Source organism: Drosophila virilis, unplaced genomic scaffold, assembly GCF_030788295.1.
Source record: "Drosophila virilis strain 15010-1051.87 unplaced genomic scaffold, Dvir_AGI_RSII-ME tig00001170, whole genome shotgun sequence".
In the NCBI taxonomy this organism is placed as follows: domain Eukaryota; kingdom Metazoa; phylum Arthropoda; class Insecta; order Diptera; family Drosophilidae; genus Drosophila; species Drosophila virilis.
This window is the reverse complement of record NW_027212828.1, coordinates 1,073,329-1,087,848: the sequence shown is the minus strand read 5'-3', so window position 1 is coordinate 1,087,848 and position 14,520 is coordinate 1,073,329. Positions and strand designations below refer to the sequence as shown.

The window sequence follows — 14,520 nt, the reverse complement described above, 5'->3', positions numbered from 1 at the left end:
TAAAGAGAATCTTAAAGTATTTCAAGGAAATAAGGATATAAGAAAATAATACATATCTTATATGTATAAGATAGTTTAAAACTATGTCAAAAGAACAAAAAGAAAGCACTCTGAAATACGCAATAAATTAGTATTTTCTGTTCTCGAATCTATAGAAGAGAATGCGAAATGGGTCATGTGGGTTTGGACAAGGTTACTGATCTCAATAATAAATTCTACTGGTCTTCGAGTAGAAGAAAAAGTTAACGATGTCCTCGAAACAGATTTAATGATGTGCCAGCTAATCCCGATCCCATTGCGTCCAAACTTCACGTGTCGTGAAAAAGCAAATTATCACAGATAAAAATTAAGAAAATGAGTAGGAGTAAGTCCTCACTGTCAGCAGTTATCGGAAACAAGAGTCAAGGGTTTAAGCACGCTTCAATAGTGAGCACAATTGTTAGGGCTTCGTAAGTTTGAGGTTAGCCGCTCAGGTGCCTCTTAAATTGGTCCAATAAAAAGGCGTTTTACTGAATTGACCCTGTGCACAGACAGATCCTATGAAAAGACTTAACCTAGGGCTTAACACTAAAACAAGTGAAAACTGTTGAGAATCAAGACCTGATAAATATATATTGATTCGGCAAGATTAGTAGATGCCCATGATTGAAGGTAAAATTAATATAAATGAATCCCTAAAATCCGGTCTATAATGAATGGCGAAAGATTTGATATCGCACTTCATGGAGCTAGAAGTTTCCGGCTCTGCTTGAAACATTTCGGGTTGCACAATGCGAACTATGGCGCGCAGATTCATGTGCAGTTGTTCCGTTGATAAGTGCCCATTTTTTAATCCTTGAAGTGCTTCATTTCGACTCTGGGGTTTAAGATTCTCGGTTAACTACAACGGTTTTCTATCTCACATCGCCTTTGATGAAGTGAATGACTTTGGTGACATCATTGTTTTAGATCAATATGAGTATTTGAATAAAACACTTGATCTTGAATTTGTCAACGATCCAAGTCCCCTTTCCTGAGGATGCATATCACCTTACTTCTGAGGTTGCAATGTTCAGTGGCAATCCTCTTAGTTTTTATTCACTAATCAAAAACAAGCCTCCCCGTTTATTTTGTAAACACAACTATTCGGACCGACTGGTCATTTTTAGTTGACTCGGTTTGTATGTATATTGCTCATATTTTTTTATAGTACTCTGAATTCCCTCAATCAACTCAATCCATTCGACTGCTTCTTCTAAGCCACTCTGTCTTACCCCAAACTATCAAACTTAAACATATTTAGTCGAATTATTTTAAAGTTTTATAGGTCTGGTTGGAGTATATAATAATCTGCGGCCATTTCAAACTTCTTTATTTTCAGTGCCACGAGAATTATGTTACTCATTTCAAAAAGCGATTTATTTAAAATCCGAGAGAATTTTATAATTTTGAAAACATGAAGTGTAAACCTTCTATTTTGCCATATTCAGCCATCTTCGGAGTGGATTAAGCTGGAAATGGTTTTAATGGTGCTAACCTCTCTGATGTTTTTTTCCCTCTGTTTCTCTAATAACTTGACATAATTATAATACTACTTCCTCTAGTTCTATTCTTGTTTCCATTATATCTTAATTCAGTTTTCTTTCAAGTGTACATTTTTTTAAATCTGTTTGCTCTCGCCTCCCTGACAAATTGCTAGTTGTCTGCTTAAGGAGTGTAGTTTTTCCTCTCGCCGCGTAAAATAATTCCCTTACACTCCGATGACCAAATATGTTATTATGAGGATTAGGCAGGATTATTGCCTGCAATTCAAGGAAAGATATATTGTAAGGATTATGGATTTCATTTTGTTTGATATCTGATTGAAATGTTTGGGCCTGCACAATCCACTCTCTGATTCGTACACCCGTGCCCTGTACCTTAGTGAATAGATGTCCGACATTTCGTCGGCATTGTGTCAAAGAGTCAGTATTAACGTTGTGACACATATCAATGTATTAATATAAAAACGGGATCAATGTAGTCAATGTCCGATGTCGAAGTGAGCAAATTAAAACGATACTGTAGGTCCTATCTTATATAAACACCTCTTCGGTGTATTATATATTATGAATGCATGGGAATATTTTCCTAAACTCAGACGCTACACTAAGGTAGCACTTCAGTGGCGACGCCGTCATAATGCTGATTTTGCATTACCGCAATTGTCGCTTATTTGCGGCTGTGGCCAGTGTCTGTTTCCAGAATCGCACTCTCCGCTTGCATGATCGTTGCTGGGCCTTTTGGTTTTAACTGCTCTCCCACAATAATTAAGGATACTCAAATCCTGTGGGAGCATCTACACCTGAAGAAGAGTAAAGCCGCGACAAAAGTCAATCCGATAGAAAGGCATGTCATGATAACCAGAGGCTTACAAGTTGTTGTCATCTTCTTGATGTACTTAAGATTTGCTTCGCTCAATGGGCCAAGAAGGGTAGACTAGAACTGTCCGGTGTTCTGTATTATTTATATCGGGAGCATGCTTGGAGAGTTCGTTTCGATTACCAAATCTTGTCCCGTTTACAATCGGGTCTTTCCGGAACGTAATCATATAACTTTCTCCTACCCAAGCCGATGACGTCCGATTTCCTGTCGTTAATGATTAGCACGCCATAGTTGGTGACACTCAGATGCCCGCCCTTGCTGCAGCATAACTTTAGTGTACAAAATGAATAATTTCGCCGTTTAATATAACTTTTATGTCAGTAACAACATGAGGTCGCTGATGCTGACATTTGCAACCTGACTGGTTATTATAAAAATCTTCGGGGCTTAAAATTGTTAGGTTAATCACATTGAAATTTGCCAAAGTGATAGATAATATGAGATTTTGTATCTGGATCTGTTTCTTGCTACTAAAGTTTCGTATAAGTGATCGATATCAATAAATTATTTTATTTTTAGGGGGCACTCAAGATTCGGTTGACTGGGTTTCTTAATTTATTAATCTGATCTGTGACTTCAATGGGCTGTTTTTCTATTAACCTGGAGCCATATCATGGTCAGAAGTGCTGACTATAACACCAAAGGCTGCTCCTAAAAAAGCTACAACTCAGGCTATTCTGTGGTGAGAACTTAACGAGGACATCATTAATTTTCGCATATATAACTGAGATAAATAATTCTACAGTGTGCAACAACTTCAACGGCCAGCTTAAACATTCTCGGGAAATAGTGTTCGCACATTATATACTTGACGCTTTCGTGTACTCTCTGTGTGCACGGTTATGCTCTGTCGCTACTAATCTCCCTCTGTTCGATATTATCGGCAACGTCTTAAACCATGGTCTTAAACCAGAATCAAGTTGATGGGAAAGCTTTTAAATTATAAATTATATTCGCATTGTCTCCATGTTTTCCACCTACTTTGGAGTTGGGGTTCTGTCTGGTGGTCAGTAAAGACGTATATATCGTGTACCTAGTAGGTATTATTAAAGTTATTCCAATGCTGACACTACAGCTAGCCGCTCTCTTTCATGGGTGGCATAATGCATTTCGATATATTTCAGCGTTTTGAAAATCATTGCCATTGGCTTGCCACCTTATGAAAGCACCGCACCAAAAACTTTTGGATCGCTTTCATATTTTCGAGGTCATTTTTTGGTCGCTCCCAGCGTATGAACGCAAGGATATCAGAACCTATAAGAGCTAGAGAATTAAAAATTGTAGTGCCTGCGCAGATCGACTTTGTTTCCAAAATTCGATAACTTGTCGCGTTTCCAAGTAATCAATATCGACATCCTGTTTTTTGAGCAAATTGAGTAAATATCTAGCTATTAATAGTCACCAAACTTAATATGTTTATTCTAGAATAGTACATATGTATCAAATATCTTTCATTTTATAGCTATCGTCGCCTCCTTGCTACTACATCATAGCTATAAATTAAGTTAATAATCCAACTTGTACTACCCACTAATTTAAGCCACCACTTAAATGCGATTTACGTTTTGAGAATACACAAATATGCCATGGTACAATAATATATACTGTAGCAAATTTCATTAAAATCGGTTAAGAAATAGACAACAAAATTTGTGTTTTGACTGTTTACGTATTAGCAGCAACAATCGCAAATTCCAAATATTTTTGTATACATGTAAACACACACATTCATGCGCGTCTGTTTCGAATTCTAACAGCATGGTAATTGCGACTTATTTCTGTAATGCTATTTTAATTCGTTTTTTTCTCTTTAAGAATTAATCATTTTCGTAGTTACTGGGAAGAGGCAGTGGCAAGTGGTGTGGTCTGTCGCGAGCTCGAACCCTACCAGGGAAACAATTTTTTTTATACCCTGAACCCATTAAAAATGGGTATGAGGGTATATTGTATTTGTACAAAATCCAAATGTATGTAAGAGGCAGAAGGAATCATCTCCGACCCCATAAAGTATATACATTCTTGATCAGCACCGTCTGTCCATCTGTCCGTATGTATGAACGCAAGAATCTCAGAACCTATAAGAGCTAGAGACTTGAAAATTAAGATGTAGGTGCTCCTAGTGCCTGCGCAGATCGAGTTTGTTTGTTTTCGATAATCGATAACTTACTCCGTTTCGATATCCTGTTTTTTGGGCCATTTTTGGTAAATAATAAGAGCTACAGTAAACAAACTTGACATATAGCTTCTAAAATAGAAAATATATATGCATTTGATGTTGAAGAAGAGGGTTCAAGGTACTTCCTAGTCGAGAGCTCCCAACTAGAACCTCTTACTTGAATTTTTTTGCTGGTGTGGCTATTGACTAGAGTCGGCAGCAAATAATGCTGCTAGTGAGTTACAACCCCGCCAAGGGAACATTTTTTTTTTTAATTTATCTTTATTACTTCAAACGAGTGCATAGCTCGAGCTGCATTTGGTTTTGGAATAAGAGGGTTCACGGTATTCCCTATTCGGGAGCTCCCGATTAGAACCACTTACTTGTTATACCCGAAACCCATAAAAAATGGTTAAAAAGGGTATATTGTATTTGTGCAAAATGCAAATGTATGTAACAGGCAGAAGGAAGCATCTCCGATCCCATAAAATATACATATATTCTTGATCAGCATCAATAGCCGAGTCGATCTAGCCATGTCCGTCCGTCTGTCTGTCCGTCCGTCCGGCCGTCCGTATGTATGAACGCAAGAATCTCAGAACCTTTAAGAGCTAGAGACTTGAAATTTAAGATGTGGGTCCTCCTAGTGCCTGCGCAGATCGGGTTTGTTTATAATCCGATAATCGAAAGCTTACACAGTTTCCAAGCAATCGATATCGACTTCTTCTTTTTTGATAAAATTGAGTAAATAATAAGAGCTAGAGTCACCAAACATGGTATGTTGCTTCTAGAATATTTGAAATATATCAAGTATCTTTCATTTATTACCAATCGCCACCTCCCCGTTACCACCGCAGATCTATAAATCAAGTTAATAACCCAACGTATATTGCCCATCAAGTTTAGCTACAATTTTCATGCAATTGATTTTTGGAAAGTACACAAATATTCTGTGGTACAACAAAATATACTGTAGAAAATTTCATAAAGATCGCTTAAGAAAAAACCAAAGTTATATGCAACTGCGCAATTAAATGGGGCAACAGCTTTACAAAATTCTATGTACATGTACACACACACATTCATGAGCGTCTGCTTCGCATTCTAACAGCATGGTAATTGCGACTTTTTTCTGTAATGTTATTTTAGTTCCTTTTTTTATCATAAGTACTTAAATAATGTTGTGGCTGAGTAGAGCCATAGCAAGTGGTGCGGTCTGTCGCGATTTCGAGCCCTACCGGGAAAAGTATTTTTTTTGCTGGAGTATCTGTTGAGTAGAGTCGGCAATCTGCCAAGGAATTTTTTGGTGTTGGAATAAGAGGGTTAAGGGCATTCCCCAGTCGGAAGCACCCAACTAGAATCTCTTACTTGGTTGCTTATTATTTTCATGTCTAAATTTGAAGTCTTATTTGTGCTGAAATATTCTTGCTCTTATGCTTAGATTTTGTTGTGCCGATGTATGCGCTCTTGCAAATATTGTGATTAGCCCCGCCACATGATATTTTGTACATGACGTTACTTTTTTCCATTATTGGTATTTTCGTCTTTGTTTGTTTATTTCTTGTTTGTTACTTGTAAGGTGTTCTGATAATCGTTGTAAATATGTTAGATATTTGTATGGTTTGGTAGATTCTGTTGGATTTTCCGTTCTGATTTGTTGTCTTTTAAATAATGTTCTAATTACATTCTTCGGTAAGTTATTTATGGTCAAGGTTTTTTAATTTCGTATTAAATTACTTTGTGGGATTTTGGGTCCGATATTTTTGTCATGTTTCTCATACAGCTGCTGTATTTATTATCATACTTTTTGGGTGGCTAGAGTTAAAGTTCAGTATTCGTCTAGAGGCTATAGGTTTTTTATACCACTTAATTTTGAGTGAGTTGTCCTCTCAGTTTACCAATGGGTCTAAAAATGGTAGTTTTCCGTCTTCTAGTTCCACTGTGTATTTAATGTGTTTGTGAAACAAGTTCAAATCTTTTAGAATTTTGTACTTCTGTTCATCCACATATTTTTTCAAAAGTTTTGGTTTCGTTGTCAGTTTATCAGTAACGTTATCCAAAAGTTCTTTTATTATTATGGCTATTACTGCAGAGACCGGTGATCCCATTGGCATTTCTTTCAATTGTGTGTATATATATTGTCATATTTTAAACACCTGTTTTCGTGAATAAATAATTTAACTATATCTATAAATAATTGTTTGGGTATAGTTGTGTGTTCCTCTAATTTCTTCCATTTTTGTCTTATTTTCTCGTGCCAATTCCATTCGTATCCTGATAAAAAGGATACATGTCAAAAGATACTAGTATTTCGTCTTCCCTAATAATGGAGTTGTTCACTCTGTCTTTGAACTTTAACTTATGACGGTTACCGAAGTGCAGCCGAAATATATCGGTGATAATTAAAACAAAGCTGCGTTTTTTTTCCGTTTTGTTTTGAATAAGAACCGTGGACCGCGAACCAGCTAAACAAATAAAAGGAAAGGTCTCAAAATCTAGCATACATATTATTATAAATATTTCATTTGGGGCTGGTAAGTGTCCAATACAGAGTTCAAGGTGTATGTTCGAACAAGGTTGGCTGGCTCAAGAGCACGATCTCAGAAACAATGTTGAAACTGTTAAATACTGCTTGAAAGCTGTAAAGTTGTTACAAGTGGCTATAAACATTAAGTTGAAAAATGAGAGTAGCAGCAAACACGCAGTTAAAAAAAAAAAAAGAGAATAGTGTAAATTAGTTAAAAGCTTTGGAAAACTATAAAAGTAAGTGGAAGTGATTGCAAGTCAGTGCCAATAGTGCCGAATATTAATCAAGATTTTCTTATGACTTATGACCTCACAGATAAGCAAAAAAAAAAAAGAGAAAAAACTAGGGGAAAATGAGCGGTGCACCTTAATTTTTTGTTGACGCATTATGCCGCATTCATTCGTTTCGTTAACTGTAGAGTTCAAGATTTGATCAGCTCTGATGTCATATGGACGATATAATTGTTAGCTCGGCTTGGCTCGATATATGTATGCAGAAAACGAAGTTGGTACTGGAAACTGTTGCGCAATTTGCTCTTAAAATTAAATAGAAATAAGTCGGGAGCTCCCGACTAGAGAATACCTTGAACACTCTTATTCCGACACCAAATGTAGTTCCTGCAACGCGCTCGTTTGAAGTAACAAAGATGCATTTAAGAAAACAAAGTTCCCTTGATAGGGCTCGAATTCCCAACTAACCGCGTAACCGACCTTAATGAAATTTTCTAGAGTTTATCTTATTATACCATAGAATATTTGTGTATTCTCAAAAAGTCAATTGCATTAATATTGTGGCTTAAATTGGGTTATTAACTTGATTTATTTATAGCTTTGTGGTGGTAGTAGGAGGTGACTATAGGTTGTTTTTATATTATTTTTTTTTATGTATATTGTATTGAATCAAAAATAGTAACATTTTTATTACAACACAGGTTACTTAGGTGCTATTTCGCCAAACCTGGTTGGGTCCTCAGGCCTTATCGTGGACAAACGACAAAGTCGTCTTCTTTGAGTAAAGCTGTATCGCGGCGACGCCAGTGTTGTGGTTGGAGGAGGTTCGTAAAGGATCTCCTCTTGAGCCTCCTGACTAGAGTCCACCCAACGAGGACTCTTACTACCCGGTTACCGGATCGCTGTAAGCGTTCGTTGTATCGGTTGGCGAATGCTTCGACTTGGCAGTCTATAGTCTCCTTTTTGATATAGTCTCCTTTTTTACGAATCAACACCGGTCACTCGGCGCAAGGCAACGTTTTGGAGTATCCGTCTGGATACCGTATCTCCAAGTTGGCGCAACCAGGAACGTTGTAAACTGCCCGTTTGCAGGAAAGTGGCAATGGGCTGTCGGGGTTTAATACCCAGCTTGCCTTGGCTATCTTAAAGCGGCACTGCTTAAGAAGGCTGTGGATGTGCGCCCGAAAGGAAAGCCCCTTGTCTAGTACAATTCCAAGATACTTGGCGCTTATGCCATAGTTAAGGGGGCTGCCATCTATCCAGAGCGCTGAAGCCTTCTACGACTCAGTGACAAGTTGACCGCCTGGCTCTTCGAAGCATTGAGCTTGATGTTCCTATGAGTCCAGCTCTCAAGCAAGTGGATGTATTCCTGCGCCTTTAGTGGCTTCATACTCACAGTGCGCGGAGTGCCAAGTCGTCAGCTAATGTGGCCATCAAATGTTTGCCTGGGGTGGCAAACTCATGTAGAATATCCGGAGTGGAGATGTCTGCCGTGCACAAATTGTAGAGGGAGGGACCTAGTACGCTGCCTTGAGGGACACCCGCCTTTATATTGCGCACTGGAGAGATTGCTGTCCAGACCTTGACTGCGAACTTTTATTTCATTAGATAAAATCGCTGAAGTAGGAAGAGCGGGCGGGGAGATTCATCTTGATATTCTGGAGCAATCCATTAATCCCATTAATCCTCGGTCGAAGCGTCTACAAAGGCTCCATAGCAATAGTCTTTGTCGTCGTAAGCCTTAAGAATATGTTTAATCACTCCTTGAACCCAAATTGGTGGAAGGAAGAATGGACTTTTGATTCATAAGCCTTACAATTCGGGCAAATATCTTCATTCCCAGACCTTCGACAAGGAAGGCAGGGGACTGATCGGCCGATACGACTCAGGGTCATATTCCCGTTGGCCCGACTCATGGACTACAGGGCAGGAAAGTGTTGCATCCTTAATATGGCGTTAAAGATGGGCAGGGCCTTCAGAGTCGTGTAGCATATTACACCGTGGCCTGCTGCTTTAGCCTTGGAAAGGGCTTTGACGACGTTGATTACCTCCTAGAAACGGATTGGGCAGATAGGTAGTGACATCTGAAGCGGAGTCTCCAACGCTCGGATAGTCTTAACGAGCTCTTCTGGGGAGGCCAAAACGAGAGGTGTAAACCGTTCCTCCAGGTGGCTGGCGAAGTTATCAGCGTGCTCTTCGTCTGTAGGGCAGTATGTTCCATTCTGTCAAAAAAAGGAAACCCGTTCTCCAGGGTTGGCGCTTCAGGTTTTTAGTTGCTCGCACGAGCGAGTATCCTGAGTCATGGGTATAGTCCACGCTATCCAAGCATCTGGAGAAAGATGCGTATTTGTATCTATGAAGGGCCTTCTTAAGTTCCCACCATGTTATTCGCCACCCCGCCTTGTCACACGGATGCTGAGACGCCTGAAACTTGGAACAGCACCGCCTCTTGATCATAGGCAGGTTGGCTATATCCGCGGGCAGTCCGTTGCAAGCAATACCTAGCCGCCTGGCCACTGGAGAGGGCTGGCTTCGGCTGCGCGAGTCTTAGCGTTGAGCAGCTCAATGGCGTCCTCTACATTCAGTCCAGTGCTGATTTCGGTGTTAAGGTGAGTACTTTCACTCATCTGTCGCTGGAAGACACCGAGATGAGTGCGTGCGTTTATAAGCCTGAATCAAGCCGTGAGCAATCGGCAGTGCGATGATTGAGCCCGCATTTAACGCTTTTGTATTGCTTTTTACAAAACGTGGCTGTGTCCCCGTACGCCTAACATCTATGGCATTGCAGCACATCCTGGCTTGTTCGAGCAGTCTCCACCTTGACCACGTGCTTTCACAGCTTCCTAATGGTAAGAGCCTCCATGTTGCTGGCCGCCGGTTTCAAGTGAATGAGGTGAATGTTCATGGGCTTCTTGGTGGACTTGCTGCTCAGATTGTCCATATAGAGAGGAGTATGACCCTGGCTCCGCAGGTCGAGTGGAGTGGTAAAAGCCTTTGATGACTATGACTATTCCAGTTTCTTTATGATGGCCAGGTTGTCCAGGTCCACTACTTTAGATATTATGATCCACACGCCGTTGATGTCATCAATGTCAGTTAGGACGGTGGGGGTGGCTTCTTTCCCACAGTGGGGGCATTGTTGTTGGCCCTTTCTTCGGGCACGGAGGAGCTGGTGTAGGCATGAGCGACGGCGTTGGGATGGCTGCCGCAACCTGAGAAGTCGCTGTGGTAGGCAAATTCTCTACTTGGGCTGAACATATCTGCTTGGCCTCAGATTCATCAGTCTCCATGTCTTCATCGTTTTTAAGTGTCGCCAAGAGAGAGTTTGTATTGATAGTATGTATTTGAACTGGACTGGTGTCAGTATTGTTCTGTTTTCGCCGCGCAGTAGATGGGGACCTGCAGGCTAAGACTTTGCGCTTATCGTTATTTATTCGCCTGTTATAGAATCAGGCGAGCCGAAGCTACAGCGGGTGAATTGGGTTGATGATATCTATTATATGTACCAGGGCGTTAACGGGGTCTTCTATTCACTTTAGCACCAGAATGTGGACTGCTGCCGGGGTAGTCGGAGACCAAGTCGTGCGGCTGTTAAGCATCCTTGCGTTCATACATACGGGTAGGCGGTCAGACGGACGGTCGGACGGACAGACAGAGTTGAATTTTACAAGCACAGACGACCCTATATATAAACAAGTAAGAGGTTCTAGGTGGGAGCTTCCGACTAAGGGATAATCTGAACCCTCCTCTTCCAATATTAAATGCATATATATATTCTATTTTAGAAGCTATATGTCAAGTTTGGTGACTCTAGCTCCTGTTATTTAGCAAAATTGCCCAAAAAACAGGATATCGATATCGACTTTTATCGATTGCTTGGAAACGGACTGTGTAGCGTTTAAACAGACAACAACTAAAGCAGACATACGAATAGAAGTTTACTAATACGGGGACCTTGCCATTCAAGCCCGTACGGCGTCAAGCTGATCGCTTTCCATTGATATGTTCGTGACGACAGAGCTAACAGCTTAAATAAAGAGGGCGCCAAAAGATGACGACTTTATCAAAGCCATAGCAAGAATAAATGCTTAAAGGCGGACTCGCAATAAGTTGCTTGCTGTTCCGAAAATGATAGAACGAGCAGTGATCCAAGGGTTGCAGGAATATGGTGGTCATAGTTCAACAGCCAAAACAAAACAACAAAAGCATGGAATCAACGTTGATTGCTAACTGTATCAGTCGTATTATTATCAGTAAACAATAGAGCAAGCAAGAGGGCTATCTGTATTTCATAGATAGGGGAGAAGCTATTACATACACTCCATGTCGATCATTTGGGTCCAATGGACGCATAGCTCAGCAATACAATACCTTTTTGCAATAATGGATGGGTTTTCTATGTTTGTATAGCTTTTCACAACTAAATTAACTGGCTGTTAAGAAGTCAAGACGCTAAGCGACTGGTCGCTTGTGTTTGGCTTACCGAATCGCATAATCAGCGAAAGAGTAGATGCGCTTACATCCATCGCTTTCAGTGAGTTTCTCAACGAAAAAAAAATCAAAAATATTTGGACAAAAACAGGTGTGGCGAAACTCAATGGCCAGATATGTTTGAATCGCAAAGTATTCAGTCTATGAGTGGTAGATGTCTGCGCCGCAGGTCAAAAAAAGGCGATTAATTAGCATGTGCATGCCACGTTGTAGTCATCACCATTTGAGGTTATGTTTGCAACTAAAATGCACAGCCAAGATAAGGGTCGACTCTTGGAGGTACTCAACGAGGAGCTAGTAAGGCAATTTAAAGTCGAGTGCCAAAAGCTGCATAACTAAGTGAAATAGAACATCCTGCAGGCGATCTATAAGTATAATTATGACAAAAACGTCGAGCTGAGTTCACCTACAGATTGGGAGACCTGGTAGGGATCAAGGAAAAGCAGTTCGTCGCATGAAGTCAGTTGGCCAGCGAATATCTAGGTGCATATGAAGTTACCAAAGTCAAACGTAACTGTCAGTGTATCGCGAATGCGCAGCTTATTTTACTTACTCTATAACAATTTTAACGTTTGGAACCAATGCCGAAATTTTCATATTAGATGAATCTTTGCAGTTTTTACAGAACTCGTTTATTTCATCAGTATCTCCGGGCAAAAAGAAATCGCTTTTATCTAAAAAGTAATCAAAAAAATGAATATTACTTTTAATACCAATGCTTTGTCTTTTTAAGTTGCTCTAATAATATTTATAAAATAGTAAAATGTGTTACCCGAATTACTTTATAATAACAATAAAATATAAGTCGTAGTAGATCATTAAAAAAATAAACATTTCGATAATATATTAAAACATACACAAGAAAAAGGACGGCTAACAACCCGAAGATAATATTCCCAAAGTTTCCAACCGATTGCTTCTATAGACATACCATATGAAACAGTAAGTAGCTTGATCTAAAACGTTTTACAGATGTGTCCTGGAATAAACAAGCGTATAACTACCGATTTTATTCAACAGATCTTATCATCGATAAAATTGTAAACAGAAACCTAATTTTGTCCGATTTTTGTAACAGTTTTATTGGATATTGTGTAGTAAACATATTGAAACTAGTTTTTGCAAAGAATGGACAAGATAACCTGGAAAGGGAGTTTGCTATTCAACCGACTGTGCTCTAGTTATAGTAGTACTAGTTGGATAATAATTTGCTTATAATATTTAAACCTTACATCAATAAGTTATCTAGCAACAACTTCTTCTTCAAATTATTTGTGCTTCATTCCAACCAAATGCAGCCCACGCTACGAGCTCGTTTTCTTTAATAATAAGCAATAATAACAAATAAATTAAAAAAGGTTTGAGTCTGGTGCTACCCTAAACACCAAATGGTAAAACCTTACCTGATTGGTTGTGCCTTCTACATTGGTTTGGAAGGAAGCCTATCTTAAACCTCTTCCGATCTATAAAACACGGCACCCGGCTATACAACGTAACTCCACGTCCGGAATTTGGGTGTTAAACCACAATCACCAGAAGTGCCCCGAAGGTCCGAACCAAAAGGACAAGGACCAACTCACACTGCCACCGATTACCTCCATGAAGAGCATTTACACCTATTGCTATCGCATTCATCAGAGTGGCATCAATGTCACTCTGACCCATAATCTCTCTGACCCGCAAACGTGCACCACCATCTTTGGACAAATCCCACTGGATTTCTTACTTAACTACACCGGATATGATGCATTCTCGTCAAGACCATAGATGACCTGTACGATACTAATCAGGTGCTACATTCTAAACCAAAAATGATGTAAACGGTGCGAGGGGATCCCCGAACTGACAATACATGTTTACAACAAACACCCTGCCACGACTGCCGCAAAGGCTTCCACACACATAGCCTAGTCAGTTGAACTAAGTAAAGTGCATTCAATACTGGCATCATTCACAACAACAGAGAGAAGTTCCCCTGCTCTCAGGAAATACCGATAAGCACAGGGGGCAACCACGGTCATGTAGGGTTCCTGCCCCAGGTCAATGAAGCTGCCCCTTGCGCAAATCATTACCCCCACATCACAAATAGCTACATACGACGACCTTTGGCAATTCAACTAAAAAAATTTGCCAGACATTTTAGCGTCTAGCATTCACCCTCGGCCACAATTGCTCCGCATACGGGGAAAGCTAGATACCATCAGATATCTTAACGCGCATGAAATTGAGTGTGTACATGTATTCAGAAAATCGTAGAATTTGCGCTATTTTTCTCGAGACAGTTCTCAATTGAGAGTGATTGACGTGTATTACTTGTGCCCCAAGATTTTGATATATTTTTGCGCTTTAATCCTGCTTTTTAATTCTTAATTTTGCATTTTTGATGATTTATTTAAGAAGCTTTTATAAATTGTGGAAAGTGTTATCTGTCGTGATGCGTAAGTCTGTTAATTATTGCATTTATAAAACACGGCGTTAGTTCCGTGTTGTTGTTATTGCCTGATTTGATTCTTTTGCTTTGGTGATCCCCTGTGGATACACTTGTTTGTGCGTATGCTGGTGCATATTTCTGCTTGTACATCGCGCTCTCGCAAATTTTTGCTATTGCTTTTCGCATCAAACAATTTCCTTGTGTACGAATAATTGTTTTTTAATATCTACTTGCTCTATTTAAAGCACCGTATCCGTTTTGCTCTGCATACTACAACTTGCAT

At 39.7% G+C, this 14,520-nt stretch overlaps 1 protein-coding gene across 4 annotated transcripts in view; it reads right to left on the bottom strand.

Annotated features, from left to right (window-relative positions):
- The window catches only part of Atg2 (Autophagy-related 2), a 232,937-nt gene that overhangs the window by 117,709 nt on the left and 100,708 nt on the right, over positions 1–14,520 (bottom strand). For all 4 annotated transcript variants that reach the window (XR_011417148.1, XM_032440820.2, XM_015168271.3 and 1 more), the window contains one exon: positions 12,360–12,480. Coding sequence is in view for 3 of the 4 variants with exons in the window: in XM_032440820.2 (XP_032296711.1) it covers positions 12,360–12,480 (121 nt within the window). In the remaining variant the exon portion in view is untranslated. The remainder of the gene's footprint in view (positions 1–12,359; positions 12,481–14,520) is intronic.